Genomic DNA, 21579 nt, shown 5'->3' with positions numbered 1-21579 from the left:
TATATGTATATGACAAAGCAAAAGTGGAAAAGGAAAACAAGTTCCTTTTTGCATGCAAATAGGCATGCTTTTATACATAAAAATATATACTATGTATACATACAGTATGAAGGTGAAGATTTTAATTTAAGAGTATGGCATGCAAATGCAACACCCAGCAAATTGTAAAGTAAATCTAAAAAAAAGATGAAAAACGTAAAGGAAAACGTAACAATTGAATTTACACACAGATATAAATAATGCATTCAGAGCCATACAAAAGATGGTATCAACAGAAGCTGGGATTAAAGATAACATATCTCATAACAAATTTACCTTCACTATCTGACATGGCCCCCTGAAGGTCATCCTTTATAAAGGCAATGTCTCGTTCATAGCCACTTGTCCTGGACTCCTCTCTCATGTGCTGTTGGACTTCTGGAAGAGAGTGACTGGAGCCAAACTGGTCCCTTGAGTCTGCTGAGATGGGTGGGAGTGGGCCTGCAGATGCTCTGGCCATGCCCATGGGCTGACCAACAGGACTCAATGGACTCTCTTCTTCTGAGTTTTGTGCAACGATGGGAATCCGACCCCTGCTCTGACTAATTGGCAGACTTGTTGGTTTAGCCCTAGATACAAACTGTGAATCCATGCCCTCCCCCTCTGTTTTCAGGCGTAGTGAGGAGTTTGATAAGTCTCTTTTGATAGATAGGTCCAGTCCATATACAGAGGAAGGCCTAGAGGAAGGTCTTGACCGAGTGCCGCTGGGATAGGTGCCATCATCGTGGAGGGAAGACCTTATGGTAGGTCCTAGGTTGAGAGATTGGCCAAAGTTGAGTGACTGAGCCAGGTTAGGATTAAGAGCTGAACCCAAATATTTCTGTTGCTCCGCTAGGTTCTTCCTAAGACCAAATGTGATCTCATCCTGCAGGAGCCTTGCCCTGGCAGACAGTCCACCAACTGATGAGCTGGCTGAGGCCAAAAAGCTGCTGTAGTCTAGTTCAAGGTCCCTGCTCTCTTGAATAGGTGAAAACTTTATTTTAGGGTCAATTAGAGCTTTTTTATTCTTTAACTGTTTTTGGTAAAGAACTGAGGCAGGCAGTTGCTTGGCAGCCTGCTTTTCTAAAGTTAGTCTCCCAATGCTGTATTTTTCAGCTTTAGGGAAATGTCTAAAACTAGTGTCAGAGTGCAGGTAGTGAGGCAGACCGGTAAGCTGTTCAAGGCTATCTGTACCTCGTCTGAATTCCTGCTTAATTTGCTGTTTCAACATCTTCAATTCATATGGCTCCTCCATGGACTCCTCATCAGATTTACCATACGAATGCAGTCGGGAAGCAGCCTGAAGAGGAGCAAGAAAGTCTGCCACATCTGCTGTTCGACGAACATCAGCAGTCCGGAGAAGTCTGTCCGCTTTGCTGATATCCTTATCTGCGATACTGAAGCTTGAACTTAGGCCTGCTGTGCTCTTTGTGAGTTCACCGATGTCATCAATCAGGACATAGTTCCTGGCATTGTGATGATCGAGGTCTGCATAGAAGGACTCGGCTGATATGCTGGACATGGGGCTGCTGGCCATGCTGGCTCTCTCTTCCAGGCCCATCCTCAGATCAAGGCTACTGTATTTACCACCGAGGTGGGACACTCCATATACACTCTCTGTGGATGTAGGGACAATTAGGAGGGGCTGGTTGCGTACAACCTCATAGTTTGTCGTAATCTTTGGCTCTAAGTCAGACAAAGTAGTCTGACGGGGTTTCTGTTGCATCAGAAGGAGTGAGGAATGGTCATAGCCAGTCTGCTGGGACTGCTGATTGAGTGAGGGCACTGATGAGTAGATGGATTGGTAGGGGGACACCTGCTGATGGAAAAGAGACTGCTGCTGGTACAACGTCTGCTGAGGATACTGACTTGTTTGGGATGCATATTGATAATGGGAGTATGGGCTTGTAAGTTGTGCATACTGGGACTCAGCCTCAGTCTGTGGTGGGATGAACTGGTTAAACTCTGACTGTGGGGCAGTCCGTGGCCGTTCTAGTCCATGACCATTACCTCGTGCCTCTCTGATGTTGCTGACCTCACTATCTGACATGTAGTCTCGCTCTTCTGCCACTCCTTGTAAGTAGGCTCTCTCCCTCTTCTCTCTCTCTTTCAGTAAAGCCTCTTTCCTTCGATTTATACCCATCTCCAGATATCTCAATTTAGCATCTATCTCTTTCTCCTCCTCATCAAGTTCTGCCTGTATCTTACGAAGTTTTGAGGACTCACGTTCAACTAAATCCAGCTCCTTGTCTATGTCTTGGAGGATTTTGGCCCGTGCCATAGTGGTGTTCCTGCACATTCGCCTTCTGGCAGAAGCAGTGGTGTACTCAGACAGGCCAATGATGGTATCTTCTTCCGGTGGTGGATGAGGTAGTGTGCGTTTTACTTTCTTCTGAGTGCCAACTGATGTGCCACTCTGAGAACCTTTGCTCTGTAGATAAAAATAAAATAAAAAACAGAAAGAGAAAGAAAAACAAGCAAATGATAGGCAATATATCCCAGATAGCAAGGCGACATTGATATAATGTTGAGTTTTGATCTAAACCATAATTTTATCTGAGATGGACATTTCAATGCTTAAAGTGTGTTGGATCAGCATTGACATTTTGATGAAAGCCGAAAGCACACATGGGTGGAGACAGTGACATTGAACTAACAGTGATTTGTAATTGATGACCACAAGATCATGCAGGTATGTATCTCTGCAGAACACTAGTAGGTGTTCCCCAATCAGAGGGGCATTTTCAAACCATGATGGCCATTTTCAACCGGTTTACCCAATTTGCTCTAATCCACTGGGGGTTTGATGATTTTAGCAAGTCTGTTGAAAAATGGTTGAAAAACATCCATTGTAGTTTAAAAATGAAAAAACGAAAATGTTGGTTCCCTTTCAGTTCGGTCACGTTCGACGTAGTTGGATGTACCGTACTGATTGGGATCACACTTAGGGAGCCTGTCATCTTCGAGTATTGAAAAAACGAGCCAATGCACATTGGCGTGCGAGATTTGCATCTTGCGCTCCTCCCCGCAGCGCGGGTATAAACACGAAAGTGGATGCACGCACCACTTGTCTTTTGCTTCGGAGCCGATCGATTGATGTCTCTGAAGAGTTTTGGAGTGTTTTCTAACAACGAGCGAGTGTGTCGGTGCTTCTTCTGGAAGTCTCTCCCGGTGCTGGTGAGTACAGCGCGAGTGCAGCGGTGATCGCAAGCCCTCTGAGCTCTCAACTGCTGTTTTAACAGCATTCTTTCTGTGTGTTTGTTCTGACGGTGGTTAGAGGCCGAAGAGGGTGAGTGCTTCACTGGTACAGGCTGCACCATCTCCTGTCAGTGTTGCCGCAGTCATTCCCTGTGTGCTCCGGCACTGGTTGAGAGCGCTATTTCCTGAAAGAGCAACACGGGTGTATCTGCTTCTTTTTCAAGATGCCATTCCACCCGTGCGTTTCTGGATGTGGTCGTCCCCTGTCCCCAGCTGACGGTCACAATAATTGCATCACGTGTTTGTGCTTACAGCACGCTGAAGCAGCTTTTGTGGATAGTTCATGTTCCCATTGCGGGAACATGACTATCTCTGTGTTAAGATCTAGACTCACTTTCATTCGTGAAAGTGGAGTCCCCATTTCCATGCCCCGCCCTAGCATCCCCTCTGGCCAATCCCAGGGGAGACCTACTGCACCGTGTGGGATGGGTGATCTGAGGATCACAGTGAGGGCGTCCCCAACCGGTAACCAGTCCTCGTGGGCCCCTCACTCCTCTGTGGCACCACAGCGGGTGGAGCTCCCTGTGGAACGTGCTGGTCCCTCTGTAGTGGACTGACCAGCCATTTCGTTCGGGGCTCCTCCTGAGGACAGGATGTCGATCGCTGCATTGGAAGGGGAGCTGGACTCTGGAGTGAAACCTCCACCGTGTCCCGAACCGTCATGGTTGGATGATTGGTTTCTGGTCCTCAGCCCGCCGCCCCAGTGCCATTCTTTCCCGAGGTGCATGAGGAGGTTACTAGGTTGTGGACGGCACCTTTTTCTGCCAGAAACCGCCTTAGTCCCTCCTCCCCATCACTTCCCTTGACGGAGGAGCGGCGGAGGGCTACGAGGCTATCCCTCCAGTGGAGCGGTCTGTCGCGATGCAGCTGTGTCCGGCGACCGCTACCTCCTGGAAGGGTAATCCTCGTCTCCCCTCTCGGGCCAGTAAGTTCTCGTCCGTTCTCACGGGCAAGGCTTACAAAGCCTGTGGGCAAGCCGCTTCCTCCCTGCATGCCATGGCGTTGCTGCAGGTCCACCAGGTCAAAGCACTAATGGACATGCACAAGGGTAGTCCAGACCGTGAGCTCATGGATGAGCTCCACACCGCAACTGACCTTGCCCACCGGGATACGAAGGTTGTGGCTCGCGCAGTCGGTCTGGCGATGCCCACCTTAGTGGTCCATGAGTGCCATCTCTGGCTCAACCTGACCGATATGAGGGAGGCCGACAAGTCTCAGTTCCTGGACTCCCCCATTTCCCAGGTTGGGCTCTTCTGCAACGCGGTGGAGAACTTGGCTTAACAGTTCTCCGCCGCCCAGAAGCAGACGGAGGCCATCCGGCACATCCTGCCCCGGTGGCCCGCTGCTGCCTCCCACCCGTCCACCGGTGGCAAATCCTCCACCTGCTCGTCGCCGAAGGCGTCCCCCTGCCGCCGCTCCAGCTAGGACACAGCAGCAGCCTTCACCCAAGCCTCAGCGTGGAGCCGGCCGCAGACAGGGTGCCCAGCCCGAGCCCCCCCCCCCACATCTGTGATGTAGAATCAATCATAGTGTAATGTTGATTCAGTGGCATTACCATTGATGATTTTGTTGAAATGTCACCAACATCACTTTGTAACACTGATTCAATGCAATTAGCGTTGACGCATCAACATTGACTCAAGATTGTTTCAATGATTGCTTGCTATCTGGGTATACAGTATACAGCATGGTAACTTGGTATGTAATGCAATGATTAGGAGAAGACAAAATAAAACAAATACTGTATATGAAGAGTAAATCAGTTTTAAAGTGCAATACTTACTGAATAGGTGTCTGAGTACTGGTACATCATTCTCTCCTCAGTTGTCGGAATGAGTGACTTGGGGTCAGACAGAGATCGTTGTGAGGCCCTTAGTGATCTTGGACTACTGAGAAGCCTTGATGAATCAACAGTAAGCATCTTCTGTGAACTTTTCCCAGGGGACACTGGTGAAACTGGGGAGCATAATACCTTTGGAGATTTGGTAACCAACAAGCTTCCAACGTCATCAGCTGTCAGATGTGTGTTAACACTTATTACAGCAGGGGTTTGACATATTTTATCTCTGTCTGATGTAATATCTGAATCGCTTTCTGTTTGACCGTCTCTGTGTAAATCTACTTTTGTGTCCACCTGAGCACGAACAGGGGATCTCCTAATTGTCCCTGAATGCTCTGTCTGTACCGAAATCTCTGCTACAGTCTGAATTGCAATACTTGAAACCTTGGAGCTTTTACCCTTCTCTCCATCAACATATCTACTGGAACGAGACCTGCGTCTGCTCCGAATGGGGACGTCCCACTCATCCTGATCTTCATCATCAGTTTGCACACAGCTATCTACGCTTCTCCTACTTCTTCTCCTTCTACCAGAAGGAATCTTTTCAACACCATCTTCATCATCTGTTTGAACACCACTCTCAACCAATTTCTTACCACTTAACTCTACACTTTGCTCTTGCTTGGCTGTATCTGGCAGGTTTGTGGATAACTGCAACTTGTCCTTTGTCTGTGCACTCACTGATACAGGAGTGTTTGAATTATACTGTGTAAAAGCCCCAGAAGTTGTTAGCCAGTTTTGACCTGATCTAGAGTCATGGGTGGACACTGCAGATGACATTGAGTTGTCATCCTTCACTGGCCAGTACTGCCCATTATCTCCCCCAGAATATTTTGAGTCAAGAATAATGTCTGAGCTCATAGGTGGTGAAATACCCTCACTTGGCCTAAACCCATATGGGTGTATCTTTTGCTCTTCTAGTTGTTGCTGGAGTTGCTGCTGTAATCGATGGATTTGCTCTAACTGAAGTTGCTGCTGTGCAAAGGTTTCTTGTTGAAGAATCAGATGGGCTTTGCGTTCCTCTTCTTTCTGCATTAGAAGTTGCTGCTTCATGTTCTGAAGCTCCTCCAGCTCCCTCTGAACAATGATTTGCTCTTGTTCACGGTAACGCTGTATCTCGTGCCTCTCCCATTCAAGCTCTTCAGCTAGACACAGCTGCTTCAACTTCTCTAATTGTAAAAACTCATGTTCAGCCTTGTACTGTTGGCTCTTGCTGTCATCTAAATCAAGGAAATTTGGTGATACCAGTGTATCCAGGGAGGCTGCTATTGCCTCAAGTGTAGCATCTGAGTAGAGCTCAGGGAAGGCAGTCAATGAGGGAAGGAGACTGGCTAATGCAGAAGGTAGGATATCATTTGCTATATCAGATTGTGGGAATATTGATTGGTCTGTGCCTGTGGTGTTTACAAATCCATATGGAGCAGGCTGATTTTGAAGAGCTGAAAATGGCTCCGTAGTATCAGTCAGACTATTGTACATTGTGCTAAATATTGAACCTGGTTGGGTAGTAATTGCATACGTGGAGGGAACGGGTGCAGCAACAGATGAGTAAACAATGCCATTTGTCGATCTTAGCAAACTGTTAACGCCAAACAATGTTCCTTGAGAATATGGAGTAGTGGTGATCCCGGTAAATTCCAAAGTGCCTTTCTTTGAGAAGTCTAAGGCCTCTTCTGTTATGTTGAGAAAAAAATAAAAATAGCAGCAGCATCAGCATCTAAATGGATAATTTATCTGTATCATGCAGCATTAATTAACTATAAAATGGAAGCCAAAGAGCATGCACATTTCTTGTCAGAGTCATCAGATTAGCAGGATGCAAACCCAAAACACTGAGGGACAACACGAAGGCAAATGCATGCATCTGTTTAAAAAAAAAGGAACAGAAGAATACAAGAATGAAAATCAAGACATTCAGAGAGTAAACAACAGAAAAATAAGGGACATGACCAATAAAAAGTACATTTCTCAACATTAACATACAAAAAAAGATACAAGTGCACTGTAATACTGACCTGTTGACATTTTAGCTGATGTCAAATCTATAGCCCCCTCAGATGCCCCATTCTGATAGGTGAATCCATTCTTTCTTTCATACCCAAAGAGCCCAGTTTCTTTGAAATTACTGTTTGATATCGAAGCCTTCATGGTACTGAGATCTTCAATGACAGGTGTTGTGGCAATATTAATTTGATAGCCAATTTGATTGTCTGGTTGTGTGATCACAGGTGGCTGTGTTCTGCAGCTTCCTGTGAAAGGGAGTCTGTAAATTACATCACAGCAAACAGTTTGTCTTCCAGATGTAAGATCAACTGGTGTACCATCATCTTCCACAACAGTTGTAATCACTCCAGAAGATGAGGACAAAGCAACCATGGTTTTCATTGTCTTAGAAGTGGTGAGGTCTACAGGTCCAACTGCTGATGGCTCTGTATGCATTGGCATACCAGCAGTGGCATTTACAGGAACAGGCATTAGAGGAGAAGATGTGCTTGAAACAGCTCGGTATGACAGATTAATAGGAATCTCTGCACTGGTTGTTGGCTTAGGTTGAGAATGCACAGGTCTGTACACTATCTGTGCAAGTGGCTCAAATGGATTGTATGCGGTAAGTGGAAGTGGCACTGATGCAGCATTTCCCAGGTCCAGAGGCTTATCAACTGTGTTATTGTTGTAGGCAATTGTAGCTGTGCAAGTGACAATTGTTATGCTATCAGTAACAACAGAGAGTGTTGTAGTAGGGATTATTTCAGCACTTAGATTCACAATTTCTGGCTGTACAGCAGTTGCCTGTCTTCCACTTGATTCACTTGACAAGGAAGACCTACTTGAATCTGGGGCTGTCAGATCCATCCCTTGATCAGTCATTGTAACATTGACTTTAAAAGTAGTAAGATCTATAACATCACCAGGGTAGTGTATTTTTCCATTCTGTTTGGGCTTTGAATAGACTTCTGGCTGGACTGTGACTGTAGCAATCACAGGTTCAGGTATTGGTTCGACAGGAATCCTCTCCTGGACAACTGACACAGTTGTTCTTTGCACTTCAGTTGTGACAACTTGGGTAACAATATTAGGCAATGTGTCAGGATGCTGCTCAGTTGTTGAGATTGCAGAGTAGACTTGGCTCATGCTTGATATAACTTTATCTTGTCCATGTATTTCTTGACTCTCAATAGATTTCGTAAATTGGGTAAATGTGACTGGTAATGGTGGCACAGCTATTGCAGAAGTCACTAATTGAGTTTCTTGTTTTTGCTCATAAACTGTTTGCAGCTCTTGAAGCTGTTTTATTGGAACTGGTGAGGGATCTGGCTGTTTTATAGGAGCTGGTGAGGGATCCACGTTAGTCAATGCCTCTTCTGAAGCCGAGACTATTAGTACTTCTTCCATATCCAAACCAGGAATGTCTTCATTCTGAGCTGGGATTGGAATCTGGGTTATTGTTATTGGTACAGAATATGTTGTTAGTATTTGTTCCATCTCAAGTTCTTGTCGTACATCACTCACTGTATGCTGAGCAACAGACTCAGCAGAAACTCCTGACACTGGGGTTAAGGCTCCTGGTACCTCTGCTGATGGTTTTGATGTATTCACCACTGAGGCTGAAGGCATGGGAAGATTAGAACCCATGGAAGGTGTGCTGTACAGCATTGCTGGATAGGAAATTGGTTCCATGGCAATGGGAGGTGGTGGAGCTGCTGCTACTGCAACAGGTGCTGCCGAAATCATAGCAGCAGATGCCATTACAACTGGTGCTGCATCATGTGATGTTAAATTCACAGATGGGAAGTGCACTGTATTCTCCATTGAGACATGAGAAACAATATTTGTAGTCTGTGCTACTTCTGATGATGCCACTACAAGAGGTACTGAAACCGATGTTTGTACAGAAGCAAGTGGCATCTCTGGAACTGTTACACAAGGCGCTGTAATACTTTGTGTTGAATGTACAGCTGGAGTGATATAATGAGTCTCCATTGTGACTGAAGCAAAGTCAGGTGCCATCACCACACAGGACGCTGCTGCATTTAAAGCTGAGATAGCCTTTGGTCGGGTTGCTACAATTTGTGCTGAAATTAATGACACGGGTACATCCACTACGGCTGGAGCAAACACTCTTGGAGCATCATATGGAACCTGCTGCCTGGGACTTGGCAGTGATGATCTTCCAATATGTGCTTGAGTTGTGATGCCCTCCACAGGTGATCCTGGTTCTGAGGGTAATGTTATCACCACATACGTTTCAAGAGTTCTAGCAAATCTGGGTGACAAGGGTGATTTTGGTGATGAAGCACTGTGCTTGGTCTCTACAGGGGCAGCCAAACTTAGTGACAATGCATTTGGAGGTTCTCTTGTTCTTGGTAAAGTTGCAGCACGAACTGCTTGAAAAACTACTGGTTCAGGGCTAACCGGTGGCTTTACGCTCTCTCTTGATCTGTGACTAAATACCAGTCCTGGGGGAATACAGACAGGTCTGGGAGGAACCGGGGGTGGTGATTTGTGTGTTGGGGTCACAGCTGTCATTACAGTCATGTTGGCTATATTTGCTGGGGGTTCAGGTAGAGTTACTGTAACTGATGAGGGCGTTGGAACAGTTTTTTGCTGGTTAAAATCAGCCTTAGGCAATGTCCTATATGGCAGTTCTGGTGGTGAAGCTGTGGGAGGTGGTGGAAATGAAATCACTGGTCTATCTGTTCTTTCTTGAGACACATGAGGTTTTGCAGATGTCATACAAGGTGGAACTGTTGAATCAGTGATGGAACTTGATACTGTGGCTGGATAAGTAAAAGGAGAAACACTAACAATAACAGGATGGCCTCTCCCATCTTCTGTAGTTGTTTTACCCACCACATTTTCAAGATTTGGCAGTCTGGCAGCAACTTGATCTTCCTGTGTCTGTACATCAGGATAAATGATTTGTGAAACTGATTGTTGTGAAGAAATTGCATTATCTGATACATTTTTCTGCAGTATTTCTGCCATCCTTGGCTGAATATCAGCCAGTATAGATTTAACTGGTTGGTAGGTTGTAGCTCCAAAAGCAACAGTTGTAGTAATAGTAGGAGAAACAACAGAGACTGTCTTTTCAGCAATTTGCTCTCTGTGATCTGTTGGAGGTGAAATAGAGGATGCTTGGCCTAATGTGGGTGCCATGTCTGATCTGGTTTTCACTGGTCTCTGAATAGGAATTTGAATAGAAACACTGGCCGGTGGCTGAGTACCTCTTGCTAAAGCAGGTATTGTGGTACAGGCAGATGGGGGTGTGGCCACTTGTTCAACAACTGAGCTGGTTTGCTCTGTAGAAAGAACATTTGCTGGTATTGAGGCTGATACCAAAGTTGGAACAGAAATAGGTGCTTGATCCACTGCTGAAACTGTTGCTGGAAGTGGGGCATAGGTTTGAGAAGGTACTGGAAAAGTCACAGAGATTGACTGTGATTGAGATGCGACCAGGTCAGGCATTTGGGCGACAATGGGGGTAGTTGTAGGAATCTGATTCTTGAGTGCAGTGAATGGCAATGTAGGCTCTGAAACTGAAGTTTGTTCTTGAACTGGATGCTCTAATGCAGGGGGCACACGATCTGGCATTTGAACAACAACATAAGTTTCTATTAAAGGTGCTTCTTGAGATTGAACAATATGTGTAGCGACAGTAGTTGTAGGGGTTTTCACATGCTCTACAATTGGATGAGTCATTGGTGCAACAGTTTGTTTGTCTGTAGAGGCTGATTTGACAACTGAAGTTGGTTCATGTATTGCACCAGCCAAAGGTTTTTTAGCTGAATCCAGTGTATGGGAAAAAACCCTATCTGGAGTAGGGACTGTTTCCTGTGTAGACTTTGGTATAACTGTTGATTTTGGAGCCAGGTTTGGTTTTGGACCTAGTGTTGGCTTTGCAACAAGAACTTTAGAAGTTTCAGTCGAAGTGCCAGCATTTTCTGAGACGTGTGGTGAGGCTGGAATGTCTGATGAAGGGGATCCAATAATCTGGTCTGACGATGCAATAGGAGCAGTTGCAAGTGAAACGTACGTTGTGGCTTGCTCTGACACAAAGTCCGGCATGTGAATTACAACTGGGGCAGAAACATCAGCAACACTGGGGCTAGCTGGAGTAGATGTCTGGTCAGAAACTGGAGAGGATGATGACGGTACTGCAGAAAGTTCTATATTTGAATCTGGGGATGAGACTGCTGGGGATGTCGGTGGAGACAGTGGTGATATTGCTGATGTCTCCACAACATTTTTTGATGAAGGAACTTCACAGATTACAGAAATGGGAACAGACTCAAATGATTCTTCTGGGGCTTGAGGTTGCTCTTCACTTTGAGAAATATCACTTGGCTCAGATGAATTTTTTTCTTGTGTGACACTGTCCTCCTCTTCAACTTCCTCTTCACCAGAGGAGCACTGAGTGATCTTTAAGTCAGGAATTGGATATAAAGCTTTATACACAGATACATCCTGAGTAGATGTTGATTCTGTAATGTAAGGCTCCAAAATGCACTCAATAGGTTCAGTAAGGTTGTCTTCTTCCCCACTTGAAGGGATGAGTATCACCTCGGGAGAATCATATGATGACTCAGACACAGTCAGAGGTGAGACGGGAGACACAGGAGTTGATTGTGTTGGACTTGTTCCTGGTGTTAAAACATCTTTTTGTGTTTTCAGTAGCTCTTCATAGGCATCCTCTGTTTGCAACAGTGGCTTTGCATTTTTATCTGAAGTAAGCGCATCATTTCCAGAAATAGTCACATAACAAGTGTCACTGGCATAAAGCGGCAAGGATGTGTCGACCTTTGATGCATGCGTTTGCTGAGCCTCCTCTTCTTTTTGCAAGATCTTGTTCCTTTTATGCATCATTTCCTCATAAGCCTCATCTGGTGTCATAAGTATCCTGACCGACTCATGCTCAGACATCTTTCTGAAATCTTGCTCATGGGTGACTTTACCAAAAGCTGTTGCAGCCTGGTCTTTTTCCTCAACTAAAGTTTCATAAGCATAGTCCTCTATTAACATGCCTCCATATAATGGTTCAATATCAGGTGGTGTGCATTTCTCTGATGTTTTGTATTCCTGTGCTTTCTGCATCATTTCCTCATATACCTCTTCAGCACTCTTTAATGGATTCTCTGCAGCATCATGTGTTTCAGATGATAATGTTCTGTATTCTGCATTCTCTGGTTCAGATTCAACACTAGGTGAAAATTCAGAGGAGGAGGACTTGTGTTCCTCCATCCCTGCAACCAGCTGTAGTTTATCAGGTTTAGTCAAATGATCACGTCTCCTTTGCATGCCCAGATCATCTCTTTCTGTCTTTAATTTTTTTGTGACCTTTCTAAACTGCTGCTGATCACCACGTTCATCTTCCTGCGCCATCTGTTGATCACCCTCCTCACGTAACTCATCTTCCTCAGACGAGTCCTCTACAGTGGGAAGAGCCTGGCCGTGTGGTCTGTGTTTTGCCTTTCTTTGCTGTTTACTCTCTGCTCTTGCCTTTTTATCACTTGGGCTGCTGTCACTGTCTTCATCAATAGAAGAGACAGAAGTAGGAGAAGCTGTTCCTGGCGTAATGCTGGATACCTGAACACTGGAAGACCCATCACCCTTGGACAAGTCTTCGATCAGACTCTCATACTCCTCTGTGGTCTGTCTAATAGAAGTTTTTTGTGTAATGGCAACAGCTGTGTCAGTAGTTGTGATATTCTCATTGTAATTTGACTCATCTATTTTCATTATGGATTCTTCCAATACTTCTGAAACAGGGATGACTTGGGCAACTTGATCATCTTGGTAATGAGAAGACAGGCTGATATCAGAAATCTCCTCAGGTTCTACAGTAAGTTTCTTTAGGGCATGTTTATGCTTTATGGAATCAGAAGATTTTTCGGCCTCTCTGGTTTTCTGCTGTGTTTGTTGCTCTTCTCTGACTTGGTTTTCATCATCAGATGGTAAGTTCTCATCTTCACCCATATGCATAAGTTGTCTTCTTATGAACTCTTCATCATCTCCAGAATTTGAACTGTCTAGTTTGTAGTCCTCACTGCTGGAGGAAGCAGGCATCACTCTTCTTCTCTGTATCTGAGGGGAGTGTTCGCTCTCACTGCTGTCCTCGTGGTATTGTTTTACACTATCATGTGCTCTAACAGGTAAGAGTTTTGTAGCAGTTTCTTTTATGGCCATTTCACTGACTCTCTGTATCTCCTTAAGCTCTTCCTCAGCTGAGCTGTATGATTCTATCGAAACCGGCATGATGTCCTTTCTTTGTTGCTCTTTAACATCTGCTTTTAAGGTGTCTACTTTAGAAATCTCTGAAAGATTGCTATCCATTTGTATTACAACATCTTCTTGTTGTCCATTCTTTGCAGAATGAGTGTACGTATCCTCTTTAACCTGCGTATAATGAAGAAACAACTATTAAATTAAATCTGTAATGCCAAAAACATGAAATTACTACTGTCGTTGTTGCCTTTAAACTAAAAAAACAAAACAATACTATTTAATATAATATAATATAAACAAATCTTTAAATAAGGTAAAAAAAAACAACAGCTGTGTGTATTGCTCAATAAGGTGTATGTAATACTATACCATTGGCACTGCTGGAAGTGTAGACATTGATCCTCTATCAACTTGTGTCTCGTCTGGGACTTTGTCTTTGCCAGTTTCTTTCAAAGTGACCTCAGCAGCAGTAATAACAGCTTTCTGAGACTCTGCAGCTGGTATTGGTGCCGCCACAGCTGTCATCTCAGTCTGCAGCATATCTGTGGTTGGAACAACAGAAAGAGGTGCAGGGACTGCTGGAGTGGTCACATCTGACTTTCCAACAGTAGTAGGGGTGGTTTTCTCCTCGGCCTGCTGTCCAGGAGATGGTTTTGTCTTGGATTTTAGAGTAGGTGCTTGTGAAGATGCAGGAGTCTCGGAGAGCTGTGTTTTGGGTGTTACTGTAGGCTTGTCTTTTGTGGATACAGGGTCAGATATTGATATTTTCCCCATGTCTCCCAGCTGCCCAGCTATAGCTCTCTGTGTTTGACAATTCAAACACAACCACTCAGCCTGCAAAAAAAAAAAAAAAAAACAACAACAATGAGATTCTAAATCTCTCTCTCTCTATATATATACATATACAAGAAATATAGGCATCCTATCAATTCAGTGTCCCCACATATTGTGATGGCCCTTATTGTTAAAGTGCCACCACACTATCAGAAATTAAATATGCTTGAATAAATAACAATCTTAGTGCATTTAGAATAAATGAACAATAAATACACTGTCCTCAGCAATTTTTACAAAGGCTCTTTTCATTATTCTTGCAAATAAGAGCCACAGTAAAACACCTGTCTCTGTTCCTATAGGAAACCATGTTTATGTCTGTGTGTGTGTGTGTGTGTGTGTGTGTGAGAGAGAGAAGGAATGAGAGAAAAAAGTTCATACTTAGAACATGCTACAGTAGGATTTAAACACACATATTTCTGTCCTAACAGGAGATTAGGGTTTATTTCCACATCCAGTGACGCAAACAAACCATAATTCTTTGGCACATGGTCTGACTTGAGTACTGTTTTGTATGATGTAACACCCCCTCTGTCTCTTTTGTCATACTCAAAGGCTTATTCACAAAGCTGTGATTATAAAAATGTAATTTTCTTAGAAATTGCATTGTAAATCAAATAATTTAAAAGAAGGGGGTATGCAAATGCATTTCAAAGGAAAGAAATTGAAAAACAAATCCCAAGACCAACTCCAGACCAGACTGAAGCCAAAAATTCTCAACTTAGCTATTCTGTTAGGAAAATCCTACTAAATGTCTTTGTTTGTAGATCATTTGTATTTCAGTCTCACTCTCTCTCTCTCTCTCAGAGCCTTTAGCTCTGTACCAAATCCTAGTGAGCAGACAACATTTTAAGGCACCTTAGGCATGCTTTCAAAGGGAAGACCACATGCAAAGCATTGCATCATTCAGAAGCTAAATTAATTGGGGGGGATGTGCAGTAGATGTGAAAGATAATAATAAAAATGAAGTTAATTCAGCCAGCACACATACCTGTATTTTCTTCCTGTTTTCGGTCGAAGTCCACAGTAGTCGATTGTCGAGTTCACGCGCATAGGTTTAGTATCTATGATCACCCGCGTGAACTCGACAATCGACTACTGTGGACTTCGACCGAAAACAGGAAGAAAATACAGGTATGTGCGCTGGCTGAATTAACTTCATTTTTATTAATATCTTTCACATCTACTGCAGTCAGATTCTGCTTTTAGCCTCTTAACATCCTTGATGTGTCATTACAAGTGCCCAGCCAATGTGAGTGATTCCTTCCGAGTGAACGCGGTGTTCACTCTGAAGGAATCACTCACATTGGCTGGGCACTTGTAATGACACATCAAGGATGTTAAGAGGCTAAAAGCAGATTTAAAACGTGCCCCATTGAAGTCAACAGGGTGCAAATTTTAAAAAGAGGATAACACGGTGTAGGCAACACCGATTTTTGTCGTTGTTCTTTGTACTGACAGCACTCCAAATTTACAAAAAAAATTAGCTCAATGTTAAAATTGACCGGAGTTCTCCTTTAAATGCAAATGAGCTGCTGCTCCCGGCACAGAGGGCGGAGCTTCAACAGCTCTTGTGTGTTAGCAGCTCCGATTACCTCACGCAGGCAAGCACTAAAATGTCAGAAACTGTTCTGCCTTTTATGTTTAAACTGGAGTTGGACAATGATGGAGTGACTCAAGAAGAAGTAACAACATGTAGAATGCAACAGGACGTTTCTGAATGGTTAGTTGATGAATTTATGTTGCTGATGTGGAGTTAACTAAAGTTAACTAAAGTCTTTGATTAGCATATTCCGTCATGATAATCTATAAAAATCGCTCGTGTGGGAACTGTTGTAAGATGTCTACAGAGTGGCATGCTATTGCATTTGTGTTACATACTGTATTGCATGTGAAAAGACGGATGCGACAGCTTGAGCAGACTCACAAATGTGCTCTACTACAACAACTCTTCCTCTTCTCAACATGGACTGCGTGTTCCCGGGGTCAGGGTTTATGTAAATGTTAGGGTTAGTGATGTCACTAACCCAGGAGGAATGTCATGTAGTCCCCACCAGCCATTTGTTGTAGTCCTTAAACAATAAAATATCTTCCTTTGCCTTTGAGTCTTGTAACTTTGCAGATGTTGTTTGTGCTCAAACAGCAACATTACACACTAACTAAAGTTTGAAAAGTGAAATCATAATCAACCACCCCTTTAAAAAAAAGTGTTAAAGTAAAACTAAAGACAAAGTAAATTATTTTAATCTACAAAGATACTCTGTTTCTTAATAAACAGCAAGTGTTTGAAAAATCTTTGTAGTTCTTGTGAATTTGGGCAAATGTGTGAATAATGTGTAGTAATGGCACATTGGTGAGGCTACCTCCTAGAGCAGCCTATTTAGTGAGAAAATCCCTCAAGGGCACTGCTGAGCAAGAGAGGCTTCATGAGAAATAAAGTGCTTCTTATAAAGTTCAACATCCAGTAAATAATACAACAAATATGAACATGATATACCAGATAACTACTTGCCTACTATAAACTAGATACGCAAATGTATCAATTAGAGCAAGATAAATTAACTCACAAACACAGCCATTACATGAACAGAAATGCCCATGGTTGCAAAAAGAAATGAGAACAAACTCATTTTAATACTGGCTGTGGCTTCAGTAAAAGGTGCAATCATCACCACTAACTGATAACTTGACTGGCTTATCCATATGCAAATCAGGAGAAGCAGGGAGACCAATCAGAAGATTAATTAACCATAAAAGGAACCAATCCTCTTTTTCAGTATGTACAAATTTGTGAATGTCCTCATCACTGCTGCTTGTCATTCCTGCATGACGGCAATGTAGAGTGCTGATCATGGCACATAAATAAAACAGCGAAAACAAAAAAGGTGGGATTGTGTTTCCTCCCCTTTACTCTGATTGCCTACTTTATTCCAGTACAGAACTGAGACCGTGGCACAGCAGATTTATTATTTTTCAGCTCAGTTTAACTACATACCATGATGATTACATTGTCTACAAAGAGTAGTTAACCCCTTCCTCATCACCCCCAATTTTGGCAAGTGCTGCATACATGACATGCCCAAAATAAAAAGGTTGCTGCTCATAAGTAATTCTGAATAGAAACATAACACACATATATTTAGAAAGCCAACCCTTGAGAGTTTATAGTTCAAGACTCAAAATTAACCAGACTATTATTGAGATATATAAGCTCAAACATAAAAACAAAAACAACAAATATTAAGAATATATTTATTAAATGTATAAAAATATTATGTGAATTTAGGATAGCAACTTATAACCACAACTTAAGTGTAGCCACAATTGTGGTCATGCTTCATTTCAAATCTGACTATGATATCTCTAAAATTATGCACTTTATGAAGCCTATTGTGAGACCATGTCAGGAGAAAGCTCCTGCAGCAGGTGCATTAGCACAACAGGTAGCCTCAAGCTACATGACACAATTTAATTTATTAATATTACACTTTTATTTAAAGCTCACTTTAAAACACCAATCGAGTATTTGTATCATATTCCGGTCGCGGTTTAAAAAGGTTTCAAGTCATAAAAAGATTTTGAAATATGTTATATTTAGCATTTTAGATGAAGCTATGCACTATCCTTAATGTTACCCAGCATATGCATACTGTAAACATTCTTTATTCATATGAAAACCCCAAATCGCACGAAAATCACCCACAAAACACACATAATTCAATCGTGAATTTATTAGCTTCTTGTTTCAGGTGAAGAGATGTCACTTTCGCTTATTATCACGGATGTCCAGAATGAGGAAGTGTAAACAGGACGCGTCATGCAGAAGAGATCACGTTGAACCACGTGAGATGATTGACAGCTGTACAGCAAATCATAGAGGTTTGAGGTCAAATCTGACGCAAATCAGGAAGTGGAGACACACATCTAGCTCCGTTCGCTGTTTGAGCTCTTCAGATCGCATAATTCAGTGGAAAATGAATAGAAATGGTATTTTGTAAACAATCCTATTATGATCAGGGAGAAAAACCGGGGAAGTTGCTTGCATGGAGAATTAAAAAAATACAAACAGATAGAGTCATTAATTCATTAACTTTAGAGAATGAGAAATAAATAATAATTTTAAATTGTATTTTGAAAATCTGTACAAATCTGAATTCGCCAGCGATTTAAAAAGGCAAGACAGTTTTCTTGATAAACTTAAGTTTCCTAAAGTATCAGAGGGGACAAGAAGTGAACTAGAGAGAAATTTAAGCATAGAAGAGCTCTCAGAGGCATTACAGGGCATGAGTAGTGGAAAAGCCCCTGGGCCTGATGGCCTCCCAATGGAAATTTATAAAACGTTTGCAGGGAAACTTTTACCACACTTGCTTGAAATGTTCAATGAATGATTTGAAAAAGGAATATTACCCCCATCATTGAGATCAGCACTAATTACCCTTATATTAAAGCCAGGCAAATCCGCCAATGAAAAATCATCTTATAGGCCCATATCTTTAATGTCATGCGATACAAAAATTCTCTGTAAGGCCCTAGCTAAGAGAATTGAAGCATTTATACCGAACCTTGTTATGAATGTTTAAAATGGGTTTGTGCCTGGAAGACAAGCCCTCCATAGCATACGTAGAGTCCTAAAAATACTATATAAAAAACAAAATGCCAAGGACCATGCGGTCCTGTCATTGGACGCGGAAAAAGCCTTTGACAGGATTGAATGGGGATACCTTTTTGAGGTGCTTAAGAGATTTGGGCTGGGTGATGGGTATATTAAATGGATAAGGCTACTTTATAATGATCCACTGGCAGAAATAATAACAAATAACCAAATTTCAAAACCCTTTCATTTAAGTAGAGGTACACGACAAGGGTGTCCACTGTCCCCTATGTTATTTTTATTTGCAGTAGAACCCCTTGCAATGGCAATCCGGAGTAGTCCTGAAATAAAAGGCATAACAATAGGTGAGAGGGAACATCGCTTATCTTTGTTTGCAGATGATATTGTGGTGTTTCTTACAAATCTAGACCCTTCTATTCAAGCACTCAATAATATACTAACTGTATTTGGAGAGTTTTCAGGTTACAAAGTTAATAATAATAAAAGTGCCTTGCTATTATTGAATGGGGATGACAGGAGAAACTGTCTGACTTCCAGGCAATTCGCCAGCTCCCCTGAAGGTTTTACATTTTTAGGAATTAAGATAACCCCAAATTTAAAAGAAATTATTCCAATTAATTACGACCCATTAATAAAGAAAGTTATGGACTCACTTGAGAGATGGAATGCTTTGCCAATTTCTACTATTGGACGTATAAGTATTTTAAAAATGTCAATTCTACCAAAATTTGTATACCTTTTCCAGTCAATTTCACTTCCTCTTCCAGCTACCTTCTTTGCTATACTCAAGAAAACATTCACAAGATTTATATGGAATAACAAACGTCCTCGGTTACGTCTGTCCTTCCTCTATCTACCATACGAACGGGGAGGGCTTAAAGTACCAAATATAAAACTTTACTATTGGGCCGCTCAACTTTGTTCTGCTATGTACTACTTCATAGATACAGACACTCCAGCGTGGATAGATATAGAAAAAAATGGAATAATAATTCCATTACAGATGTATCTTTACTCATCTTCATTTAAAATGCTCAAAAAAACTACGCATAATCCTTTCCTTAGGAATACAATTTCTGTATGGTATGAAGCTCACAAGTTTATAGATGAAGCAATTACATTGTCAGTTTGTCACCAATTTGGGGTAATACAAATTTTGTGCCGGGGAGAAGTGATAAGGGATTTAAAAACTGGATGTATAAGGGAATAAGTCAAGTAAAAGATTTATACGAGGAAGGAATAATGTTGTCATTCCAACAACTGATGAGAAAATACGATATCCCTCAGATTTTTTTTTTTTTATATTTACAATTAAGAAGTTTTATACACTCTGAAATAAAAAAATATTTAGAACCCCCTTTGTCAACTATAGAAAATCACACATTAAAACATTTAAGGGACAAGGGCAATCTGTCATTCTTTTATAATACACTTTTAGAGGGATCAAAAGAGAGTTCACTGTCTTATTTAACAGCATGGAAGAATGATCTTCAGGAAGACATTTCTAAAGAAGAATGGATGGAATCTTGTTTATTTGCCCAAAATCACAGCATCAATACTAGGTGTAAATTGCTGCAATATAAATGGCTTATTTATTACCCCTACATTACCCCAGTCAAACTACATAAATTTAATCCAAATATTCCAGATAGTTGTTTAAAATGCAAACAAGAAATTTGTACCCTTTATCATTGTATATGGGAGTGTAATGAGATTCAAGGATTTTGGAAGGAGATTATTTTTATGATTGGTAAACTGGTTGAAGAAAATGTCCCTCTTGCACCTAAATTTAGTTTGTTTCATATATACCCAGTAAATCTTGAGGTGAATGCAAGAAAACGAGATCTAATTGATTTCAGTTTGCTTCAGGCCAAGCGTGCTATTGCTTTAAAATGGAAGGAGACCCAAGGACCCTCCCCTAGTCAGTGGTTTAAAGAAATTACCTGCAACCTTGCCTTGGAAAAACGGACCTATGTCGTTAAAGGGAAACTAAAAGACTTTTACAAAAGCAAATAGCAAATTAAACTACACAATGTAAGGCTGTGAACTGTGATATCAAAATGTATAATTTTCTTATTTTATTGGTTTAGTTTTGTTCTAGATGTCCTGTAATGTTTTTCTCATTATTGTCTTTATTTTTGTATTTATTTTTTTCTATTTGTTTATATTATTAATTCATTTTTATTTTGTTTTATTGTTTTAATGTACAAACAAAAGCCAATAAACATTTAAAAAATAATAATAATAAAAAAAAAGGAAATGGTATTTTGTATGACGAAATATTTTACCAGCATGTAATAATTAATCATTATTTCTCAAAATGTGCGCACCATGGGACTAATAGCCCTGGCGGATGGTGTTTATTATATGTATTTGAGCACAAATAAACCGGAGAAGACGAGAATGAATGTTGTGTGAGTGATGATTTCTATTCAAAATAACGATTGTTACTGATTAATTATTTTGCTCTCCTGGCATTAATTAAGAAATTAATGTCACTGCAAACCACTTAAATCATAAACAGTGGTCAAATATCGAAGCTGGAGTCTTAAACCTTCCTTATGATGCTGAGTTTGTCCAGATCAAGTAAGAGTGTGATGTTTTGACGAGTAATGAATTTTGAACAACAATAATCCGGGATCACCAGTGATCCCTGATGAGTAAGGGGTTTTAAGAAGAGACATCATTCTCTGAGATCAATTACATCTGCTCAAGCATTATTTTGGGAAGACATATCAGGATCCCTGAATAACAAAGACTATATTAATAATGTGTGGGTGATTTATACTTCTAT

The 21579-nt window shown here is 41.7% G+C and overlaps 1 protein-coding gene across 8 annotated transcripts in view; it reads right to left on the bottom strand.

Moving 5' to 3' along the window:
- Window positions 1-21579, bottom strand: part of pclob (piccolo presynaptic cytomatrix protein b) — a 99452-nt gene that overhangs the window by 24560 nt on the left and 53313 nt on the right. For all 8 annotated transcript variants that reach the window (XR_014209168.1, XR_014209169.1, XM_082181702.1 and 5 more), the window contains exons 16-19: window positions 13709-14173; window positions 7132-13510; window positions 5060-6789; window positions 316-2449 (exon numbers count right to left, since the gene is read on the bottom strand). Coding sequence is in view for 6 of the 8 variants with exons in the window: in XM_082181702.1 (XP_082037828.1) it covers window positions 316-2449; window positions 5060-6789; window positions 7132-13510; window positions 13709-14173 (10708 nt within the window). In the remaining 2 variants the exon portion in view is untranslated. The remainder of the gene's footprint in view (window positions 1-315; window positions 2450-5059; window positions 6790-7131; window positions 13511-13708; window positions 14174-21579) is intronic.

Source organism: Leuciscus leuciscus, assembly GCF_965113295.1.
Source record: "Leuciscus leuciscus genome assembly, chromosome: 10".
Taxonomy (NCBI): Eukaryota; Metazoa; Chordata; class Actinopteri; order Cypriniformes; family Leuciscidae; genus Leuciscus; species Leuciscus leuciscus.
Note: the sequence above shows the minus strand (reverse complement) of the source record. Positions and strands in the feature narration are given on the sequence as shown.